Below are 22,286 nucleotides of genomic sequence, written 5' to 3'. Positions count from 1 at the left end.
CTCGTGCTCGGCTGCGCACAGGCCCAGCCAAATGCCCGTTCTAGCGGATTCCGACAACGGTTGAGGCGAAGTGCGGTCTAAGATAGGGCTAGGGGTATGGTATGGGTGAAAGGGAGCAAGAGCGAGATGGGTTGCGGCTACTTGACCACCTACTGTACAAGTTAAAGGAGTGTGGACTCTATTCGAGGTTGAGCTTGTCGCGAAATGAGACCAACACGCGACCCGATCGACGCGTTTGGTGCCACGTCATGCTGTACCATTCCTCCCCACTCACTGAGCTCTTGCTGCGGACCACAGGTCAGTCAGACATTCATACATCCTCAAAGCTATGATTATAGCAGCTAGATACAGGCAAGATGTACTACAGATCCCCATACAGCCCAGAGACTGAAAAGGCCCTACAAAACAGCAGTGAAAAATCGAACCCTCCTTGTAATCAGTCGCTGCATCTCCTCCTTCTTCCGCAAGCACGACCCTATCACTTCGCTGACCTAGTGAGTCTCGGCGATCCCTCGAATCCCTTTCAGCTGATTCGAGGCGTGTTCCTTCGCCCGTATAATGACATCGATATGCGATGTGATTTCCCTCTGAATCGATTCTTGCAGGTTCCCCGTCTTGTGCCGGAGCTCATTGAACCTAATCATCAGCTTTATGCCTCCCGGGGAAACAAAGCCTACTCACCCTATTCTCTTGGTCTCAATGTCTCCTTTGAGATCCACCACCCCTTTCTGCGTATCCTTCAATACCTGGGCCACCTCATTCTCCATCCTGGATATCCTCGTATTCGCGCTCGACGTCTCCACTTGCAATTGCTAGTTATGTCAGCTATCCCTCCTAGAACGAAGCGTGGGAGCAAGCTTACAGTCTTGGCATGCTCCGCCTGATCATTGACCACCTTGAGCCTCATATCCAAATTCGCCGCCTCCTCCTTCTGCCTCTCGACCTTCTGCCCCAACCTATCGTTCTCATCATCCAGCGCAATATTCCCATTCTCAATCTCCACCATCTCCCTCCTGAACCCCTCGCCATAACTCTGCAGCGCCGGCCATATCTCACTCCGCAAGCGCCTTCCCGCGGCCATCACCTCGTTCACATCCTCCACGCCCAAGTCGAGGTCGACCGAGTAGTCGATACCGTCCGGCCCGAGCATCGGTCCCTCGGAGATGGGCGGGATAGTCCCGATTTGATGTCCGAGAGCCGTATAGTCCGCGAGGAGCTGCTCGAATCGGTCCATTGAGCGAGTGACCGACATTTCCTGGTCGTAGGATTGTTGGCTAGCCTCGGCTGTCTTGAGGCGCAGGTCTTCGATCTGCCGAGAGAGAGTCTCGCGCTCGTGGTTCATACGCTGGACTTCGTCGGGTGAGAGGTTCTGCGCAGAGACGGCAGATTCGATGGATCCGAGTTCTGAGCGGGCGGCGCCGAGCTGGTGGTCTGGTGGTCAGTACTATCCCTGATATTTAAGAGTAGGACCCACCGTGATCCGAAATGACAGCCTTGGCCTTTGCTGTGCCCTGCTTGATCTTGTCCGCCTTTTGCCTGTGAAGGTCGATAAACGCAATGAACTTGGTCTTGTCGCTCATCAAGCGTACATACTCCTCCTCGAGGGTTTTGAGGGGTGGCTGACGGTCAGCTCTGCCGCGATATGATCGCAAAGAGAGCTCACCTCCTGCGCCTGCAGTTGTTGCAGTTCGACAGTCCGCTTATGTACCAGCGTCTCGAGCTCGTCCGACTCATCTACCGACGCTTGATTTATTCGATCTATCCATCAGCTAGTCTCTCGACGCTCGCAACGAAACAACATACCATATACATCCTGCACCTCGGCCTGGATCTCTGGAAACTCTTCTCCATCTCCTCGGAACCACCGGACGTATGTCTGGCTGATAAAGTCCCATAGGACCCGGTCCTCCAGCAACGGATGATCGAGGGGCAAGTCGGACGCCTTGCAGCGTGATGGGTCGCTGATAACATCTGGGTTCACCCAGTTCTCATGTGCCTGATATCAGCTCGAACCATTCGCCGAGGTTCAAGGACTCACTTTGGCAAGATCCACCAGCCAGTTCAGCATCGCCAATAATGTCCCCCAGTTTGACGCGCTCCCGGGAGCTGCAAGCGCTGTCTTGCTGATGTTACCCACACCGGGATACCGCAGATCTCCAAGGATGTACAGGATCTCCTCCGTGGGCGCCTTGAGACCCCACTGAAACGACGGGTCGAGGAACTCTGAGATGAGCCAGCGGAAGATCTGGAGGAAGTCCTTCTGCGTCGGAGAGTGTAGTGTACGGTCGTTGATGGCGATAGGGCAGCGTTGGGTTCTGCAGAACTGCTCGATATTCTCGCGGCAGGACGCCTGGAAAGCGGCGGTCTTTACGGGTCGGCCGTCTCGAGCAGCGGCGGCTGATGGGGGGAGCATGGAGGGGCGGGATGAGGAAGGGAAGGTGGACTGGCGACGGACACTGCGAGTCAGTATGGCAACACCAAGATTGCGAAGGTAGACACACCTGCTCATCCCGTTCATATTACGGTTGCTTTGAGGGGTTTGCCCAACGTATCCCCCTTCTGGCTTCCCCTGCACCCGACCGCCGCCCATCTGAGACTGTCGATTGATAGTCGACCTCCTCAGAGTATCTTGACTCGCTGAGTGACTCATTCCGCCCATGATGGATCCTCTTGTAGGTTGTGATCCGCCATGACCCGCGGCTGGCGCCATGGACATTCTCGACGCAGGCGCGCGAAGAGCGCTCTTCTTGACCGTTGAAGAGGGGACCGGTATGCCTGATGGCATAGCGTTACCGTATGGTCCGTCCTGCATGAGGGTGGTGCGTCTACGCGCGTCCATGCTGTCGTGAGGTTGAGTAGAAAGAGGTAGTGGACTGTGATGTAACGTTTGTTGACACTCAGGCGCGACAAAGGGCTTTCATTAGACGCGACTGTCTTTTTGCTTAATTGTTCCCCCCCTTTATGCCCCGATTAGCATCCGAAGCCTGGCCTTCCCGCCTCCACTTTTTGCATGACGGCACACGTGTGGATCTCCCGATCACACCCGATGCTGCGAGATCTGTATCTAGGGTCTGTAGGAGTAGTGAGCTTAAATTAGGTTGAATTAGCTAAGGCTCATTTCCGCTTGGAGTAAATTCTCCGCAAGCGTCGTGGTCGCTAGCAAGCTTTTAGGGGGATCCTCGCTTGAGGTACCTCCACTCTGACATGATTATCGCAGCTCAGAGCATTCGGCTGTGTCATTCGAGCTCATATCCGGCCGTACCGTAGCATCGAATCTACAAGCCAAGATCTAAAAGCCAAAACAGACATCAGAGACAACGAGACATTCAGTCAGTCAGTCAGCATCCTCACATCAACACAAGAGACGGAGAATAGAGATCGGCTCCCCCTTCTTCGCTCCACAATCTCTTCTCTTCTCTTTGTTCTTCCTTCGACCCACACCAACCACTATCCAACATGGAGGCATACCAGCAACGCCCACAAGGCTACTATGGCTACGCCCAAGCCCCCATCTTCGCCCAGCCTCAGCATTATCAACTCCCCTACGATATGCAGCAGCAGTTCCAAACAATACAGCCAACACACCCAATGGCATTCCACCCTCCGCCTCCGCTTTACAACATGAACCAGCAGGCGTCGGGCTCCCACCACTCGACACCGCCCGTCGATCTCAATGGGCACTCGCCAGAAGGATTTGACGCGCAGGGGCAGGCGGGACAGATGGGCAAGTGGAAGTCGGAAAAGGAAAAGGAAAAGGAGGGGCCGGTCAAGAATGCTTGTCTGAGTTGTCGGAGCAAGAAGGCCAAGTGTGATGGAGTCCAGCCGATCTGCGGACAGGTGAGCTTTTCTGACTGGCATAGCTGATGTCAGTGCGAGAAGAAATCTCTCGAATGCGTGTTTGTCAAGAGCAGGCGAGGCGGCGCGAGGAAGAAGAAAGATAGTGAGTGATATGCTTGGCAATAGCTGACAGCAGCGCTTCCTCCTTCCGCTCTCCAGGAATTCTTGAAAAAGCTCGATGGGCTTCTCGGGCTGCAGGAACCTCTGCCAGATGTTGAGGCGGTCGAGCCGAGTGAGGATATGACGGATATCGTGCGCGAGTTTACTAGTCGAGAAGAAATGTAAGCTCCAGTGCCAAGCAAATGCTAATGATAAGACTTTCCTGCTATTACAATGAAGTTCACCCATTCCTCCCTGTCATGCCGCAACGTCACCACAGCAAAGACGTCCTCCTTGCCCTTCTCGCCGAATCACCGTTCCTACTCGCCGCCCAGACTATCCTCGTCCTCGTCCCCCACCCCATGGACCAAAATGCCAATTCCGCCAATTCCAAGCGACTCCGGGTCGCAATGTCCAACTACCTCGGCTCGCAGACCATGCAACTGGTCGATCGCCTGATCGCTGCGCCTGAGCCCACCTCGCTTGAGTGTGTTCAAGCACTCACCATGCTATCCCTATGGGAATGGGGAAACGCTGGAAACCTCAGCAAGAACCGCGCTCGCGCAGGTCAGGCCATCCAAGTCGCAATGGACATTGGTCTGCACGAGATGGATCGGTTCTCTGAGGGACGCTCGGTCGAGGGTGATTGGCGGGCAGACATGGCGCGGCGGACATGGTGGACGACCTATGTCGCCCAGCTCACCGCGGCCATCATCTCGGGCAACATTCCGGTTCTCGGTCCGGACGATCCTCGCGTCCGCGTCGACTTCCCCGTCTGCTCCCTTCCCGATAATGCCTGGCCCAATTGGGTCAATGCCAACCGGCAATGCGTGCGGGTTTTCAACCTCGTCAATTCCGTCTACTATGCGCAGGCGTCTTCTCAGACATGGGGAGCCTCGACGGAGGCTGGCTCGCCAGAGGAGCATGAAGATATGACGAGGCGGATGATTGAGGTGGATCGGGAGGTGATGGATATGATGAAGCAGGCCGAGGCGATGGCCGTCATTGAGCTGGTGCCAGGCGGAGAAGAGGAGGTGGTCCGCAACCAACAGCTCTCGGCTCGGCTCGGTCTCGCCGTCGTTCACATTCACATCCACCGACAACAGGCGTTCCCAGAGGTCAGCTTGTTCTCCAAGCGGATCTGCGGTCTCCCTCAAGCGCCAGACTACTCGGAGCAAATCCCCCTATTGGACGACGTCGCCGTGCCCCAGGCACTGGCAAACGGCGACCCATACTCGGAAACCCCTCAATACCAGGCGATGAACCAGACAATTCCCATGCCCCCACAGCCCGGACTCTTCCAGACCGAGGATCGGAACGACATCGTCTCGGAGATGTGGCAGCCAGAGACGTACCCGGAAGACCTGCCTGCTCCGTGGTTTGTCAACGCGGGCGGAGCGGCCAACCTCTATGCCCCGACCCACAATCAGCCACGGCACGTCGAGGCCAGCATCGTCCCTATCGTATCGCCCCGCGCCCGTCGGCTCTCCACGCCATCCGTCAGCGCCTCCCTCAGCCAGAAACCGCACAAGGCCTGGGGTGTGGACGCGAACGACAACATTACGGAGCCGGAACGACCTATCGGCGGACCTCTTCACATCTTCCCTCCCGGCATATCACTAGCGCGATGCGCTACCGCCGCCCACACTATCGTCCGGCTCGAGGTCCTCCATCGCTCGGCGACTATCGCAATGTGGAAGGGTCCGCCCAAGTGGCTTCCCTTCTGCGCGTGCGGTCTGGTCACTGGCGCGTACGCGTTCCTGCTTTTGGCGTTGGCGGTGCAGGCGGAGAATACGTTTGGGCAGAGTAACGAGGGCAAGGCAGAGGAGGTCGAGGCGTTGTTGACGAATGTCAAGGTGATTCTTGCGGGGTTGGAGGCATATGGGACTATGTGGGGCGGGATTGAAGTTATGGCTGGTGAGTATTGCGGTCTTATTCAGGGGGGCAAGAGCTGATAGACATAGGTGAGGTCAGGGCAGCTCTGGAAGCAGCCGCGAGACTACCGTACGAGGTCCGCTCGCAGGTCGAGAGTGCGGGCTCGGCGTCCCCAACGGATATGGCCATGGGCGTGGCGCAGCACAGCTCGTCAGAGAGTATCGAGCAGCAGCGATACCCGCAATAGACTGTGGAAGGAGAGTATATGCGCGTTGGGGATTGTATTTTGGATACTGGGGACCAGTTTGACATTGGGCAGTGGGCGCTACATACAGGAAGCCAAGTAGTTTAGTAAATGTACACCATCATATCACTTTGCAACTGTGCCGTATGAGGCTCAGTGGAGATGGGTATCCAGCGGGCCTAGTGCGGGCCGGTGGCCGGGTGGGGACGGGTGGGGAACGCGCCAAGGTACGAGTCCAATTCCGTCGAAACCGAGCTTCAAGCTTCAAGCTCAAGCTTTTAGCTTCAAGCTCAAGCTTTTAGCCTCAAGCTACATACTTCCTCTTCTCGCTCCTTGTGTGACTGATTGAGAGAACCATCACATCAGAATGGAAGCAGTGGATCCGGCCGGAGAATTCGCCGCGAACCTTCATACGCTCGTTTCACACCTTACCGAGCGACACGATGATCTCCCCACCCTCCCCACCCTCCCCGCGCCCGAGACTGTCCAATCTACCATTGCATCCCTTCCTGCGACACTCCCCGACGCTGGGCTCGGAACGACCGCGACCGCCTCATACCTCCTCAATGACATCCTCCCTGGATGCCTCTCGGCGCAGAACGGGCCGAACTACTTTGGCTTCGTTGTGGGCGGAGTGACACCCGCGGCCCAGCTTGCGGACATCCTCGTTGGAGCTTACGATGAGAATGTGCAAGTGACCTTACCGGGCCAAACGGCAGCTACGGCTATAGAGGCGAGGGTGTTGGAGCTGGTATTGGATCTGATGGGGGTGGAGAGGGCCAAATTTGGGGGCAGGACGATAACAACCGGTGCGACGGCTAGTAATGTGCTTGGTATGGGTCAGTCTACGCGTTGCTCCTCTCTTGCTCCCCATATCAAGCTGAGAGCATGTTAGCATGCGCAAGAGAATACCTCTACGCCCACTCACCACATCTGCCCAAAGACTACTCGTTTGCCCGCTCTGGTCCGCCCTCATCCCCAAACCTCCCTAGCCCGCCCATCATCGTCCTCGCCCTCCACCCACACTTCTCCATCCTCAAAGCCGCCGCGCTCGTCGGGATCGGGTCTGGACCCAACGTCGTCCATCAGATCCCTTGTCAAGAGGAGGACGAGCTCGCCTTTGATCTGGCGGCGCTGGAGAAGCGACTGGCAGAGGAGAAGGAGGTAGGAAGGGGTGTGGTGGTGGTGTATGGCCTAGGGGAGGTGAATACCGGCGAACTCGGGCGGGACCCACCGCGCGTGGCGGAGCTGTGTAGGACGTATGGGGCTTGGCTGCATATCGATGCTGGTGAGTAATAGACTAAGTGGAGCTGACAGTAGCCTTTGGAGGATTTGCGAGCGTCGTTCCGGAGCTCAGGCACCTCGTGGAGGGCATGGATCAGGCTGACTCGCTCACTCTCGACGGTGAGCTATCATATCCACATCCATTCTGTGCGGAAGATCTTAGCTGATCGTGTAGGTCACAAATGGCTCAATGTCCCTTACGATTGCGGTCTCTTCTACACCAAATCCGCTCACGCCCTGCCGGGGGTCTTTGCGCCAGTAGAAGCTCCCGCATACCTCACCGCCAGCTCCACCTCGGCCGGCACAGCTGGTCCGCAGGACGGGCAGGTCATACATGAGCAGGTCCCCAGCCCGCTCTACGTCAACATCGAGAATTCGAGGCGGTTCAGAGCCCTACCACTGCTGGCTAGTCTGATGTCGCTTGGGAAGGATGGGTACAGAGGTGTGTCTCTCCTACCGCTCATTCGCTTGATCCGGCTGAGGGCACAGATCTGATCCGGCGCAACATCAAATTCGCCCAGTCGATAGCGACCTATCTCCACAATTCACCATTCTACGACCTCCTCAATACCTACCCTGGCGCCGACGCGGCCAAGCAGGGCATCATCCCACTCAATATCGTCCTCTTCGCACCCGCCCGGGGTGGTAGCCTGGAAACAGGCGCGGAGTTGGCGAATGCCATCAATGCGACGAGGAGGATGTATGTGACGGCGACGAAGTGGAGGGGAAGGGGCGCGGTTAGATTGGCGGTCAGTAATTGGCGGACGGGGCTTGGGGGCGAGGAGGAAGTTAAGCGGATAGTGGGGATTTTAGAGGAGGTCATGCGGGAATCTGGCAAATCTGGGATGTAATCTTGATAGGAAGTCTGGAAGAACTGGGGGTGGCCGATTCTCCTCATCCGTTGCCCTGTACTCTTGATCGATTGATCTGCGCTCGTTGCACTGCAGTCTGCTGCGCCTGCCACTCCGTAAGGAATGAGGAGCAACTACCCCGCGGAGATCTCCGCGCTGTCGCGTCATGGGGTCTCCGCTCGGGTCAGCCAAAGCTTCTTGTCATCAACCTTGCTCTTATCTCCAATATCCCTTTTCGTTCGCCTCCTAGCTCGTACCAAGCGCCAGCGATGCAAGTGACACAGAGAGACCCCGCCGAACCGCTTTGGACGGCGATAGGGTGAGACCCATCGCTTGCGTGCGTTCGCGAAAGGGCAGGTGCTTACGTCCAGGCAAACCTCCAACCAGCTGATCCTGTACCATCCACCCTCTCACGCACTCTCTGTCCAGTCCCACGCTCCTTTACCCACTCCTACAGCTGGACCCTCTCGACCCCGCCAGCCCCTATTATTGGCATACGACCCGCCCACGCCCACCCCGCTCGTCCAACTCTGCCCGTACTGCTCCCAAGCCCTTCCAAGCGATTCTGTTCCCTTGTCTCGAGATGACTCGACGGCGGACATAGCAGCTTTAAGTCGGACGCCATACTTCCGAGTCCTGGAGCGGGCGCATGAAGGGTCCATGCCGCCTTCGCCTAGACTGAGGAATGTGTCGGTCGCGCCATCAATGGAGTCTGACGAGGATGGTGATCAGGATGGCGGGCAAGAGGGCGGTACGGGACTGGGAGAAGACGATGGGGGGAGTCTACCGAGTAAGGGGTACTACGAGCGCTTCTTCAGGGAAGAAAGGAGGTTGGGGATGGGCGCAGAGGGGACTGTGTTTCTGGCGACGCATGTGATAGGGGGAAACGTACTTGGTGAGCTATGGGTCGATTGCGCGTTATGGAACGAGCCGCTGACTGGTAGGGACATATGCTGTCAAGAAGATAGCAGTGGGAGAGTCTAAGGAGTACCTCATCCGGATGCTGCGAGAGGTCAGGCTTCTGGAGACCTTGCGACATCCGAATATCATCCCGTATCATCACTCGTGGATCGAGCCTACCCATTTCTCAGCGTGAGTCTCAAGCGCAGTCGCGACTAACACGGAGAATGACAGAGGCCCGGACAAATATACGGGTGTTGGGTTGGTGAGACTAAGCTAACTTTGCAGCTTTGGCCCGCCCATCAACGCCCTCCACGTGCTCATGATGTACGCCACCGCCGGCAACCTCGACACCTTCCTGCTCGCCCGTACACATACCCTGGATCCCAGCGGACCCGGCCGGACCGCCGCAGATCTCGGAGATGCCGACTCGCTCGGTCAACTGCCTAGGGAAGAGCGGATCAAGGCCTTCAAGAAGCGCCGGGCGAGCGGGGTGGGACGGAAAGAGGAGAACAGGGGAGTGATGATGCTGGGAGTGGCGGAGGTATTGAGGTTATTTGGGGACGTAGTTGAGGGCCTGGCATTCCTGGTCAGCATTCACCATCACTACCGGTAGAAGAGCGCGGCTGATGAGTGTGTAGCATAGCAACTCGATCGTGCATCTCGATCTGAAGTGCTCGAATGTCCTACTCCATTGGGAGGAGGGAGGGTTGATGTGAGCCATCCTGGTTGATGCTGGTCGCGAATGATAGGCTGACATGTCAGACCCAAAGCCTTGATATCGGACTTTGGTACAAGCGAAGAGCTTCTCCTCGGCCAGCGACAACGAACCGGACATACCGGCACCATGGAGTGAGCTCCTCGAAGCGGATCACTCTCCGTGCAGCACCCGGCTACAGCTGACGTGACAGGTATATGGCTCCAGAGACGCTCGTGGTGGACGCTAAAGGACAATGGCGTCCGACAGACTCACACGGTGACATGTGGTCTCTCGGTACGTTCTATGCCGCAACACGCATTGCGGAAGTCAGCTGATTGACAAGGCATGATCCTGCACAAGCTCCTGTTCCTGGCCTTGCCGTATACCGCCACTGCAGACTTTGACGAGCTACAAGCGGAGATCATTCGGTATACTGGGTAAGCTCTCGAGTGACTCCTTCTTCGAGAAAGCCTGACAGCTAATACTTCAGCTTCCAACCCTCGCAAGACCTCATCAACTCGTGTGAGCGCAGACACGTTCCGCGGAGCCTGCTACTACTGCTGTCTAAGCTGGTCTGCGTCAACCCGGACCAGAGGCCGACAGCGGACAAAGTCAGAGCTGCTCTCAAGAAGATGGTAAGCTGGTCCTTGACAGCTCTTCTTCAAGCGGACGGTCAGCTCATTGAGCCAGTCTCCTGAGTCCAGCCCGAGCGGTACATCTGGCCAGATCGTCCAGCGCGGGTTTGGCAAGCTAGCTGGGGTCTTCTCGGACTCCTTCCGCACAGTCAATGCAGCGGACACGAGGAGCAGAGTACGCGCCCCGTTGCCGGCCCGCCACACAGCTGACATCTCAGTGGGAAGATGACTGGCAGGTCTCACCTGTCCGTTCCTTGCCTCTCCCAGCCGGCACCCGATCCGGGATCGAGCGGATCGCGACGCCGGTACCCACATCGCTCGGATCTCAGTCATGGACCACCGATCTTTTACGCCTGGTCAGACAGTACCAGACCGAAATTCGAGCAGCGGTGTTTATTCTGAAGATCATGTCGCTGCAACCGTTCGTCTCGGGTGGCAAGTCCCCGCTGGCGGTGTTCGTTCTGCTTGTATTGGCGCTTTTTGAATTGAGGGGCGTATCTTGGGCTGTGAGTGGGGCGTTGGGAGCTTTACATATGGCTGTACTGTATGCAGATGTCTAAGATAAGACCGAGCGTCGATCCAAGCAAGTTTCAATGAGGTCGCAGAAATGAGGGGAAAGAAGGGGGGAGTGAACCAGATACAAATGCTTTTGTGATTATATACGTTTGCGAAAAGGCATATTCAGCGACAACGTGCCCGAGCGGTTAAGGGGTTTGACTCGAATTAATGTGTCCGATCTATCAAATGCGGTTTCGCGCGTAGGTTCGAATCCTACCGTTGTCGATTAATCTTTTTGTCTACAAGATGCGTGAGCTGCGACCACCTTTTTTGCCTCTGCATATGCGTGGGCTCAGATGAGCCATGCACAATTGTTATCTTTTTCGCCATCCCATCGCAAAGGGCGCGCAGAAGTCCCGGATGAAGGAAGGAGCGCGCTGAGGATTGGTGCATGGTGACGTGGGATTTACAGCTTGGCTCTGACGTTGACGATCGCGCGTCCATGGCCTCCGCCGAGCTCGACCGTTCAATCATTCCTTGACTTCACTTACCTCTCTTCTCATATTCCGCAACCATCTAAACACACAGAATGGCTATCCCGGTAGCCGAATCATCCATGTCGTCGCAGGTCGCCGAGGCGGGGCGGATGGCGAGTGCGGACCCGACTAAGGCGGAGGAGCTGTACAGGGGGGTACTGAGCCGGACGGCAGGTGAGTTCCGCGACAAGGCCGAGGTCCAGTCACGCCTGTCAAAGAGCGCTCTGGGTTTGCAGGAATACTACAGACGAGAAGATATACCCAATGGGGTCACTTGCAGGATACAGCTATAAGCCCCGGACCCGAAGACCTAGCTGATCAACCAGCTGATGAGGATGATTTGAGGGATCAAGAGGTTGCGCTGGGCAAGCTCGGCGCGTTGTATCGGGATCACGAGTGAGTCTGCGACAAGGAACTATGCTGTGAAAGAGTGGAGAGCTGATTAAGCTAGCAAAACGAAAGAACTCGCTCAACTTGTGACTGACTCGCGGACGTTCATGTCACAAATAGCCAAAGCGAAGACCGCGAAGCTCAGTAAGCTCGCTTTGGCCCGGTCGGGATTGGACGTTGAGCTAACTATGCAGTCCGTACACTTATCGACTACTTCCCTCCCACCGCCCGAGATCTGCAAATGCAGGTTGTGAATGACAATATCGAATGGGCGAAGAAGGAGCGGAGAGTGTTCCTGCGGCAGAGCCTCGAGATCAGGCTGGTTGGACTGTAAGTCCGCTCATTGAGCTTCCCGGGTACACCGCACAGCTCACAATCATAGACAAATAGAGGCCCAGAATTACCGGCAGGCGTTGACGATGACGGAAGGGTTACTGAAGGAGCTGAAGCAGCTGGATGACAAGATCATCCTGACTGAGGTGTTCTTGTTGGAGTCGAGGGCGGCGCATGCTATCCAGAACTTGCCACGAGCAAAGGTGAGCTGGTTTGTTCAGCACATGTTGTGAAATATAGCTTATAGTCCAGTCCGCACTCACATCTGCCCGGACTACCGCCAACTCGGTTTACTGCCCTCCCCTTCTCCAGGCTCAGCTCGACATCCAGGCCGGCGCGGTCAACGCCGACGACAAGGACTACAAGACGGCCTACTCTTACTTCTTTGAGGCGTTTGAAGGGTTTGCACAGGCGGACGAGAAGGACCCGAGGTCGTTGAAGGCGTTAAAGTACATGATGCTGTGCAAGATCATGATGAGCTTGGTTAGTTTAAGCGGCCTTGGAAGGGGCTGTGAATGATCCGCTGACCATTCCAGCCAGAGGATGTGCCGCCACTCTTGCTCTTGAAGAGCGCGGCTCCACATCTCGGTAGAGATCTGGACGCTATGCGGGAAACAGCCGCGGCGCTGAAGGCGAGAAGTCTGGATATGTTCAAAACAACATTGAAGGAGTACAATCAGCGTGAGTCTCGAGCATTCGTAACCCGGCGATGATGTCGCTGATCTTTCAGAACTGCAACAGGACCCTCTGATCCGTTTCCACCTCTCCCTCCTATATGACACTCTTCTCGAGCAGAACCTGGTCCGCGTCATCGAGCCATACTCGTCCGTCGAGCTCAGTTGGATCGCACAGGAAGTCGGGCAGAGTCTGCAGGTCGTAGAGGAAAAGTGAGCTAGCTGAATTTGATTGATCAAAGCACGGAGCATAGCTAATAATTCAGATTGAGCCAGATGATCCTGGACCAAGTGTTCCACGGCGTCCTGAACGAGAGTCAGGGGACACTCGAGGTGTATGATGAGCCGGTCGAGGATGCCATGTACTCGACGGCGCTGGAGACGCTGAAGCAGATGGGAGACGTGGTGAAGGGCTTGTACGAGAAGGCGACCCAGGTAGCATAGACGTAAATGACACCAATCATGCAGCAGCGTAAACGCATCGAATTGACCGGATTAATGCCTACATCCGATACGATATTGCAGGCGATCCTTCTCGTCCTTGTCCCTGCTCCCCACTCTACCTCGCCAGGTCTAATTGACTATTACAATTCTGCTCTCTGCTCCTATGGTCATCAAATTCGTCTATCTACATGAGGTCAAGCGGGGAAAGTGTCCGAGGATGAGAGTGGGCTATCAGGCGGATTCCTGGGTTCTAGTACACCGTCTAGTTCTCTCTGATAGCTGTCAGTTCTCGTTCCTCATCCCGCGTTGGTGAAGAAAACCACCCACGGGATCCTAAACACCGTAATCTCCTGCTGCTTGAAATACCGCCTATTCTCCTCATCAATCAACACCAGGTTCAGATAATACCGCGTCGAGAACTTCTTGTTCACATCGCGGAACGTCGGTGTCAACTCGAAGCCGCCCAGGAAGAGCCGGATAGGTATAGTCTCTCCGCGAACGGGCGCGCCGTCCATGATTTCGAATTTGGTGATGGTTTCCGACTCGTTGTATTGGTTTGGAGCAGCCCCTGTGGTTTCTCGACGGATAATGGAGAGCTCCATGTGTTTGATTTTGATCCGGACGAGGAGGAAGTAGATCTTGCCGACTATGACGTCTTTGAGGTGGTATCTGGGGGTCAGCGCAGGGCAGACAGAGGTGTCGGGAAGGAGCCAGCAAGCAGACATCCCGTAGACAGCAAATCGCCATGCAGCACAATTACTCTTGGTCCGACACGATAGACAGGAGACAGACTCACTTGGCTTTATTGTACTCGAATTCGATATGCAGACAGTCCTCGATCCCCACCTCCATCTTGATGCTCGTATTGCTATCTGGCGGCATCCTGTAGCTGTGCACCCACAACTCCCGCTCCTTGATCACCTCTCCCATCCGCCTCGCCAGCGTCACCCGCAAGTAGTACCGCAGCTTGACATTGATGCCCGCATACGACTCGTACTGCTTTTCGACGTTTTTGAACGTGAAATCAAAGGTCTGGGCTTGGCGCATCTCGGCGGCCGCAGCTAGTTCTTGTGAGAGGGATACGAATTCGTAGTGGTTCCCGCGGTCGTAGAAGAGCTCTACGGATCAGCGGGTGCTCATCTCGGCCGGAGGTGAAGGCAGGCCAAGACCACGAACCTATTGAGCCGATAAGCTCTATTCTTATCCCGTCGTGCTGGAATTTCTTTCCGTCCTTCACACGTATATTGACCTTCGATATGAGCTCTCGCTATCTGAAAGTCAACCTAGCGCTACTCACCTGCCCGACGACACTCTCCCCATCGTAGAATACCGGACACATGACCTTCTGGTCCTTCTCCCCCTTGACCTCGACCTGTTTCCGGTCATCCTCGCCTGCTAATCTGATATCCACCTCTACAGGTGCGGCGCCAAAGTTGAAAAAGGAGGCCATGGTATGTGGGCGTGGTGATTGAGGTGTAGGTGGGGACAAGCAATGTAATGATCCTTGCTGAGCGCTGAGCGCGAGCCATGTGAGTACGGTGACGCTGGACGCGTTACGTAACAGCGTAGCATTCCTCACGGCTGTTTGGGTGGCAAGAATCGTCGGTGCATGCACATCTTGCGTGTGGTCGTGTTGCATCGTGCTGAGGTCCCAACGGGTGTGGACTTCGAGAGCATGACAGCGAGGCGCCCGACACAGCGCCAATAGTGTGGGAGCGATTGGAGACTTGTACTGTTACTGCCACTCTCAGGGTGAATCTGAAACGCGCTATGACATGCCTCGTGTCGGACTCATCCGAGACGCATCCAGCGTTGTCCTCCTGTCTCTTGCCTTCGCTATAGCCCAGTATGGCTCCCTTACAGTTCCAGCCCATCTCATCACAGCCTACAGCGGCTTTCTGGTCAGCCCTGACTGCTCTCAAGCTCGACAAGCTCAAGCTAGACGATAGCCAAGTGGACATCACTGCGTGGTTGGAGCAAGGCAGGGAGATCAGGGACAAGGAAGCCAAAGTTGAGGATGAGACTGGTCTCGTCGGGGTGGATGGGGTACTAGGGGTGGGCAGCGCAGCATTTGGCGAAGAGGGAGAGAGGTGAGTGTTATGCCGGAAGTGCCGATGGCTGAGCTGAACGGTAGACCACCACCAGGGTCAATCCCTATCAAAGGGATCTTCAAGAACTTCAACACCATCGAGGAGTTCAAGTCGACAGAGCACAAGAAGGCTTTGTTCGACTCCGTAGCGGATAAGATACTCGCTTCGTTCGATACCGATGCGCCTGACCTCAATCCGTTTCTACTGGTCACTTTCGCCGACCTGAAGAAGTATGTCTACCATTACTGGTTCGCGTTTCCCGCTTTGGTCGCTAAGCCGGGATGGGAGGTAGAGGGGGAGTGGGTTGAGACCAACGAGGAGGTGAGCTTCGTGCGACTCATCGACATTGATAGTGTTCAGCGTAGCTCACGCGTTAGGCCATGGGCGAGATCTACAACTTGCAAGACACCTTGCTGATAGCCGGATCTAGCAACGGTTTCCTCGTCCGCGGGGTAGCTGGACAGCGTCAAGTGGCGCCAATCAGCGAAGCAAGCTCGTTCTTTGCCTCTGTACCAAAAGAGGAGGTGAGTCTAGCGATCGTCTCTGCTGACAGTAGCGCTGTATAGCCTTCCACGATCCCTCATCCCTCCCCTCCAACCCCGGCTGGCCATTAAGAAATATCCTCTACTACCTCTCCGCACAACACGGCATTCGCCGTATCAAGGTGATATGCCTACGAAGTGGATCGGCAAGCCGTCAGGCTGTAGTCTACCAGCAAGAGGGGGAAACGGAGGCAAAGCCACAGGCGGTCGGATGGGAGCGGAACAAGGCCGGTAAGCTGGGAAGTAGGATGGTGGATCTCGGCTCTGTCCTCGACCCTGCAAGGTGTGTTATTCCCCAGTGACAGTGGATCTATCTGATATTCAGATTAGCAGATCAAGCGGTCGACCTGAATCTCAAGCTTATGCGATGGCGGATCATGCCGAGCCTGGAGCTGGAAAAGGTGGCTGCTACAAAGTGTCTCTTACTTGGAGCTGGGACACTAGGATGCTACGTCGCGCGATGTCTGATGGTGAGTGGTCAGCTAGCCTGCAAATGGGACCGAGTCGGAGCTGAATCGACAGGGTTGGGGAATACGGGATATCACCTTTGTCGATTCGGCCAAAGTGTCATTCTCGAATCCGGTCCGACAACCGCTCTTCGAGTTTGAGGACTGCTTGAACGGCGGGAAGCCGAAAGCGCAGTGTGCCGCCGACAGCTTGAAGCGGATCTTTCCCGGCGTAGTGAGGCCTTCATTCTTGCTTCGGCATGCTGCTGATTCGCAGAACGCCCAAGCCCACTCATTCATGATTCCCATGCCCGGTCATCCGGTCTCCTCGTCAGCCGAGAAGCAAGTTGCCGAGGACGTCCAACACCTCGAGGATCTCATCAGGTCACACGACGTCGTCTTCCTGCTCATGGACTCCCGCGAGTCTAGATGGCTGCCCTCGGTCATAGCAGCAAGCAAGGGGAAGATCGTCATCAACGCCGCTCTCGGCTTCGACACTTATCTCGTCATGCGGCATGGAGGCGCACCGGGATCTGGAGACGGGAAGAGACTGGGCTGTTACTATTGTAACGATGTCGTCGCTCCCATGGATGTGAGTCACTCTCAGGTATAAGCTGATGAGCAGTCTCTGACCGACCGAACGCTGGACCAAATGTGCACAGTCACTCGACCAGGGATCGCACCCATCGCTGCCGCCTCCGCCGTCGAGCTGCTCGTCTCCCTCGCCCAACATCCAGCTGGAGTCGACGCTCCCGCCGACACATCCACCACCGCCCCATCAGCCACATCATCATCCACCTCCCCACTCGGTCTCGTTCCACATCAGATCCGCGGCCAGCTCGCCTCGTGGAAGAACGTCCTCGTGGAAGCGCCGGCCTTTGATCGGTGCACCGGCTGTTCCCAGGCTGTGGTGGACGAGTACAGGGCGAAGGGATTTGAGATGATGCTGAAGGCATTCAATGAGGGAGAGTATCTCGAGAAGCTGACGGGGCTGGATCGGTTGCAAAAGGAGAGCGAGGAGATGATGGCGGGTGAGGAATGGGATGATAGTGATGAGGATTTTTGAGCGCTCGCGGCGATTCATCTGAGGATGCGTATAGTAGGTATATGATGGCGTGCAGATGAGATCCGACCCCTATAGATGTCTCCCTGCTTGTTCCTCCTCTCCTACCCTTTTACTGCATGACCAGAGTCATGATCATAGGAGAGCTTGCCTGCCGTAAACCCGGACGTCACCGGCATTGTCCGACGGATCAGCTGATTTTTTGGCGGACAACCGTCTCTGCGATCCTTGTTTGTCTAGCTATAACATATCAGGCTATATCTACAACAGGCATCGACACAACGCATAGGTTGAAGCGCGTCCGAAGAAGCTAGCTCAGAGACTCGGCCCATTTCAAGAGCTAGAAACGGTCTAGCTGGGGCAAGGCGACTACTCCTTCGGTTCCTGTGGCGACAGGCCATCCACCGTCATCATCATCATGCTGCCTCGTAGGCTCGCAGTGCGAGCATCTTCGCTAGCCAGCTGCTCGTGTCGCTGTCACCTACTGATCGCTCCCGTCGCTCGGTTCCTACCCATCCGCACCCTCACATCCTCCACCTCACGATGGAAGCCGGCCGCCGCTCAGCTGGCCGAGCCGGAACAGGACTTCGAGCCCACATATCACCACACTCCCGCCGCACTATCCTCTATCGACTCATCCCTCCTCTCCACGCTCAATCCTCTGGATCGCAGACCGAGGATTCACGTACCCTCCCCCCTTCCTTCCGATGTCATCACCCCTTCGTCGGATCCTCGATCCACTCTCTACCCCACTACCGGCGTCATCGACTCGGTATCGATGATCTCTATCTGCCTGCGCAGACCGGAACACACACCTCGTGCATATCAGATCTTCATGCAGCTCCTGGAAGATCATCGGTCTGGCAAGTCCCAGCCGCCCAGCGCGGAACTGTGGGGCAGAGTCACGGAGGGGGCCGCGCGGTTGGGAGGCGAGATCAACACCAAGGATGCGGCGAAGAGGGAGACGTGGACTAGGCGGGCGCAGAACCTCGTTGATAAGTGGGAGATGCATCAGCGGACGAGAGGGCTCAGTGTGGTCGCCGGTGGTGGCGAGGGAGGGATCAAGGTGTATCAAGGATGGTTCGCTGGTAGCGTCAGGTAAGCCCCTTCCACCGGGCTTCAGAGTGAGATGCTGACAACCAGTGTGGGATCATCCATAGATGCGCTGGCACCATACTTCAGCAACGATTCTTTGAAGGCAGATCAGCTGTTTGAAGCGATCCGCCCGTCAGATTTGCCGTTGGCGTACGAGGCATTGGCGGATCTTGCACACAGACATCATCTGAAGGATCTGGGGGAACAGGTGCATGACCATCAGGAAGGGGAGAGGAACCGGCGGGAATTTATCGCAAGGGCTGTCGTGGACGAGGTCAAGCCGGTCTCGGAGGTGAGTTCGGATGTCTTCGCGTCGTACTCGAAAGTTGACAACCCAGACTGCGGGTCGCAACATTCTCCGCCATCGTACACAGGAAATTTTACACGCCGATGCCGGGGCTGACGCCGAAGCCGAAGCCGCTTCTCCACGATTCGCTGTGGTCAACTTGCGAAACAACCTTTCCGAGATTAACAACGCAATCTCGCCTCGCCAGCGGCAATTCAATCTTGAAAATGCGTCTTATGCCGCGGCCCAGGCAGAGATGAAACGGGCATACGAGATCACCGACAAGGACAAACGGGCCGGGTCTACAACGTCATCCCATACGGCGGACGATTCAATACTACAGCGCCAGAAGCTGCAGGGCTGGATGTACGAGTGGCTGGGCGCGCTCCAGGAGAAATTGAAGAAGGATATACAGGCGATGAAGGAGCGGAACGGAGGGGATGCGTCGGAAGAGGTACCAAACATGACCACCGGGACAAGGGGGATGAAGGAGGATACCTTGGTGCTCTACCTCAGCCTCCTACCGCTGGACAAGCTCGCACTCATCACCATCATCGAGCTCATGCGGCAGGCAGGGAGCCACGGAGTCGCAGATGGGATGAAGTCGCTGCGAGGGTTCCTGGCGGTTGGCAAGGCGATCGAGACGGAGTACCGAGCGGAAACGATCAAAACGGTTGCTGGAGTTGACTCGCCCCAGTGGCTGAGGACGCTCGACCCGCAGACGCAGAAACCGACCAGACAGCTGGTGGGGTCGGTGTGGCGCAAATTAGGGAAGCAGCTGGATCAGCCGGACGGGGAGAGGCAAGTCATGGACACGGAGACGGAGGAGGACTTGAGGGCGGTCTGGACTCCGGCTTGGTCGCAGATGACACAACTGGGGCTGGGGAGTTATCTGGTTGACGCCTTGCTGCAAGTAGCCAAGGTGGACAGGACAGCCATGGACCCAGCGACTGGAGAGCGAATGTGAGTGCTCCCTTGCATCACCAACCTGACAATGTTGACAATGTAGCGTCGAGCAGCAGCAAGCTTTCACTCATGGCTACGACTACATGAGAGGCAAAAAACTCGGCGTCATCCGGCTCAACCCGGTCGTGGCCAGTCGCCTGCAGAAGGACAGCACCTTGCTCATGGTCCACCCGAAACATCTACCGATGTTGGTTCAGCCGCGAGCATGGGAGGACATTGAGGTCGGGGGCTACCTCACCCACAAGGTGCCGGTCATGCGGTACAAGGAGTCCACCGAACAACGGACCTATCTCCGCGCAGCCTCGGCCAACAAGCACATGGAGGCGGTCTATCACGGTCTCGACGTCCTCTCCTCCACTCCATGGGCAATCAACCGGAAGATCTTCGACGTCGTTCTCTCCGCCTGGAACACCGGGGAGCCGATCGCCGATATCCCCGCCAGTGAGGATAAGGCCACGTACGACCTACCGCCCAGGGACGTGTCGGGCGATCCGCAGCAGAGGGCCATCTACGTGGACAAGGCGAAATCGGCGCTGGCGCAGTCCAGAAAGGACCACAACGAGCGGTGTAAATTCAATTACAATCTCGAGATCGCTCGGGCATACCTCAACGACACATTCTACCTCCCCCACTCTATGGACTTCCGTGGTCGCGCCTATCCCATCCCTCCCCACCTGTCCCCGGTCGGAGATGATCTTTGCCGAGGTCTCCTGACTTTTGGCGAGAGGAGACCGCTTGGCAAAGTCGGTCTCAAATGGCTCCAGATCCAGCTGTCGAACGTATACGGATACGACAAGGCGTCGTTCGACGAGCGGGCGCGCTTCGCACAGGATCACGAGGCAGACATCTTCGATTCGGCGGATCGCCCGCTGGAGGGGAACAGGTGGTGGCTCAAGGCGGAAGATCCATGGCAGTGTCTTGCGACCTGCTTTGATCTCACTGCCGCTCTCCGCTCGCCAAATCCCGAGCTGTACGAATCATCATTGCCGGTACACCAGGACGGGACGTGTAATGGGATGCAGCATTATGCGGCCCTGGGCGGAGATGTGAGGGGTGCCAAGGCTGTCAATCTGGAAAATGGGGATCGACCGGCGGACATCTACACGGGCGTGGCGGATGTGGTGAACAAGGTGATTGAGCAGGATCAGGCGGAGGGGCATCCGGTGGCTCAGCTCATCAAGGAGCCGCTGGGGAGAAAGGTGGTCAAGCAGACGGTCATGACGACCGTGTACGGTGAGTTCAACCACCTTGAGGAGCAGATCCAAGCTGACTATCAGGTGTCACCTTCATCGGGGCCCGAGACCAAATTGCCCGACAGATGGTAGCTCGGGGCGACATCTCGTCTGATCAGATCTTCGTCGTCTCCGGCTATATCGCCAAGACCGTCCTGTCCTGCATCGGCGACATTTTCTCCGGAGCCAAGGACATCATGGACTGGCTCACGACGTCCGCGCGGCTCATCGCTCGCTCCATCCCTGCAGAGCGCGTCGAATCGGCGGTGCAGCGCACCAAGACCAGTCGGAACGGCGTGACCAAATACGAAGCACGGCTCGAGAAGGAACTCATGACTTCGGTCGTGTGGACTTCACCGCTTGGTCTGCCTATTGTCCAGCCTTACCGCAAGGCAGCCAAGAAGCAGGTCATGACGGCGCTTCAGTCGGTATACATCTCGGACCCGAATGCCCTGTCCCAGGTCAGTCCGCAAAAGCAGGCCACGGCATTCCCTCCCAACTTTATCCACTCCCTCGATGCTACCCACATGCTTCTGACCGCCACAAGGTGCAAGGTGAGTTGTCATTCCCTGTATTATTGGTTCCGAGCTAATTGGTGCAGCAAGCAGAAATCACCTTCGCCTCGGTACACGACTCTTACTGGACGCACGCAGCTACCGTTGAGCCTATGTCGGAATTGATCCGCGGGGAATTTATCAGGCTCCACTCACAGGATCTCATCGGGCAACTGAGGGATGAGTTCCTGGAGCGTTACGGCGAGCACTTTGTCCCGGTCAAGAACGCTCGGGCCATCTCCAACTCGGCCGCTACCAAACGGAAGAAGGACTCGGAACGGCGAAAACAGCTCGCATCGCTCCTCGGAGAGGACATTGACTCGCCCATCGTCACGGCGGCCGTAGACGGCGTGGACGCGGACGTCTCCAGTCTCTTGTCCGAGTCTGCCGACGCGGACGCGGATGACTCGGATCTGGATGGATTGTCGGCGGAGTCGGACCTGGAGGTGGACGAGGACGTTTCAGAATCGGCAAAGAGGAGGAGTCCGGTATCCCTCGAGCTGAGCACGGCGGATCTGGCGTCGCTGCAGGCGAAGAGTGGCGGTGGGGAGGTACCGGAGGAAGTGTTGGCCGACCAGCGGTTCGTCAAGTTCAAGGATATCTTGCCTCCTCCTCCAGCGAGGGGTTCTTTCGACGTCTCTCGTATCAAGGACTCGGCGTACTTCTTCTCATAGACGACCACTACACGTAGACCCTGCTTGTACTATCTATC

General features: G+C 56.5%; 8 protein-coding genes and 1 non-coding gene across 9 annotated transcripts; 7 read left to right on the top strand and 2 right to left on the bottom strand.

Annotated features, from left to right (window-relative positions):
* Nucleotides 1–491: 491 nt before the first annotated feature.
* On the bottom strand, nt 492–2,839 carry MKK02DRAFT_32894 (HEC/Ndc80p family-domain-containing protein; the record flags this gene model as incomplete). Its single annotated transcript, XM_053088599.1, has 8 exons — nt 492–636; nt 682–812; nt 863–1,431; nt 1,475–1,619; nt 1,664–1,758; nt 1,804–1,996; nt 2,039–2,456; nt 2,502–2,839. 8 exons carry the CDS (start codon nt 2,837–2,839, stop codon nt 492–494), a joined length of 2,034 nt encoding a protein of 677 aa, XP_052945262.1.
* Nucleotides 2,840–3,456: 617 nt separating this feature from the next.
* MKK02DRAFT_32893 (uncharacterized protein) lies at nt 3,457–6,058 on the top strand (the record flags this gene model as incomplete). Its single annotated transcript, XM_053088598.1, has 5 exons — nt 3,457–3,837; nt 3,871–3,940; nt 3,974–4,118; nt 4,154–5,853; nt 5,901–6,058. 5 exons carry the CDS (start codon nt 3,457–3,459, stop codon nt 6,056–6,058), a joined length of 2,454 nt encoding a protein of 817 aa, XP_052945261.1.
* Nucleotides 6,059–6,422: 364 nt separating this feature from the next.
* Nucleotides 6,423–8,190, top strand: MKK02DRAFT_44173 (Aromatic-L-amino-acid/L-histidine decarboxylase; the record flags this gene model as incomplete). The annotated part of the gene is made up of 5 exons (XM_053092811.1): nt 6,423–6,894; nt 6,951–7,343; nt 7,376–7,459; nt 7,515–7,781; nt 7,829–8,190. The coding sequence occupies 5 exons, from the start codon at nt 6,423–6,425 to the stop codon at nt 8,188–8,190; spliced, it is 1,578 nt and encodes a 525-aa protein (XP_052945260.1).
* Nucleotides 8,191–8,459: 269 nt separating this feature from the next.
* Nucleotides 8,460–10,909, top strand: MKK02DRAFT_36718 (kinase-like domain-containing protein; the record flags this gene model as incomplete). Its single annotated transcript, XM_053089483.1, has 10 exons — nt 8,460–8,509; nt 8,562–9,085; nt 9,135–9,282; nt 9,379–9,679; nt 9,732–9,805; nt 9,856–9,942; nt 10,002–10,084; nt 10,134–10,227; nt 10,281–10,462; nt 10,662–10,909. The coding sequence occupies 10 exons, from the start codon at nt 8,460–8,462 to the stop codon at nt 10,907–10,909; spliced, it is 1,791 nt and encodes a 596-aa protein (XP_052945259.1).
* A 202-nt stretch (nt 10,910–11,111) lies between these two features.
* MKK02DRAFT_t57 lies at nt 11,112–11,208 on the top strand. The gene has a single exon. It is a non-coding gene; the product is annotated as a tRNA-Ser (tRNA).
* A 304-nt stretch (nt 11,209–11,512) lies between these two features.
* MKK02DRAFT_44171 (26S proteasome regulatory complex, subunit RPN6/PSMD11) lies at nt 11,513–13,300 on the top strand (the record flags this gene model as incomplete). Its single annotated transcript, XM_053092810.1, has 9 exons — nt 11,513–11,633; nt 11,786–11,855; nt 11,911–11,993; nt 12,044–12,179; nt 12,232–12,385; nt 12,435–12,665; nt 12,719–12,863; nt 12,913–13,069; nt 13,123–13,300. 9 exons carry the CDS (start codon nt 11,513–11,515, stop codon nt 13,298–13,300), a joined length of 1,275 nt encoding a protein of 424 aa, XP_052945258.1.
* Nucleotides 13,301–13,596: 296 nt separating this feature from the next.
* MKK02DRAFT_27017 (Membrane coat complex Retromer, subunit VPS26) lies at nt 13,597–14,750 on the bottom strand (the record flags this gene model as incomplete). The annotated part of the gene is made up of 4 exons (XM_053087293.1): nt 13,597–13,969; nt 14,097–14,418; nt 14,477–14,549; nt 14,598–14,750. 4 exons carry the CDS (start codon nt 14,748–14,750, stop codon nt 13,597–13,599), a joined length of 921 nt encoding a protein of 306 aa, XP_052945257.1.
* A 398-nt stretch (nt 14,751–15,148) lies between these two features.
* MKK02DRAFT_36715 (uncharacterized protein) lies at nt 15,149–17,444 on the top strand (the record flags this gene model as incomplete). Its single annotated transcript, XM_053089482.1, has 8 exons — nt 15,149–15,390; nt 15,435–15,711; nt 15,768–15,914; nt 15,947–16,215; nt 16,258–16,402; nt 16,455–16,613; nt 16,656–16,970; nt 17,004–17,444. The coding sequence occupies 8 exons, from the start codon at nt 15,149–15,151 to the stop codon at nt 17,442–17,444; spliced, it is 1,995 nt and encodes a 664-aa protein (XP_052945256.1).
* Nucleotides 17,445–18,219: 775 nt separating this feature from the next.
* MKK02DRAFT_36714 (uncharacterized protein) lies at nt 18,220–22,248 on the top strand (the record flags this gene model as incomplete). Its single annotated transcript, XM_053089481.1, has 6 exons — nt 18,220–18,539; nt 18,585–18,828; nt 18,875–19,785; nt 19,832–21,021; nt 21,066–21,574; nt 21,622–22,248. 6 exons carry the CDS (start codon nt 18,220–18,222, stop codon nt 22,246–22,248), a joined length of 3,801 nt encoding a protein of 1,266 aa, XP_052945255.1.
* Between the last annotated feature and the right edge of the window lie 38 nt (nt 22,249–22,286).

This window comes from Dioszegia hungarica (genome assembly GCF_025882075.1).
Source record: "Dioszegia hungarica strain PDD-24b-2 chromosome Unknown MKK02contig_8, whole genome shotgun sequence".
In the NCBI taxonomy this organism is placed as follows: domain Eukaryota; kingdom Fungi; phylum Basidiomycota; class Tremellomycetes; order Tremellales; family Bulleribasidiaceae; genus Dioszegia; species Dioszegia hungarica.
This window is presented reverse-complemented; position numbering and strand designations above follow the sequence as displayed.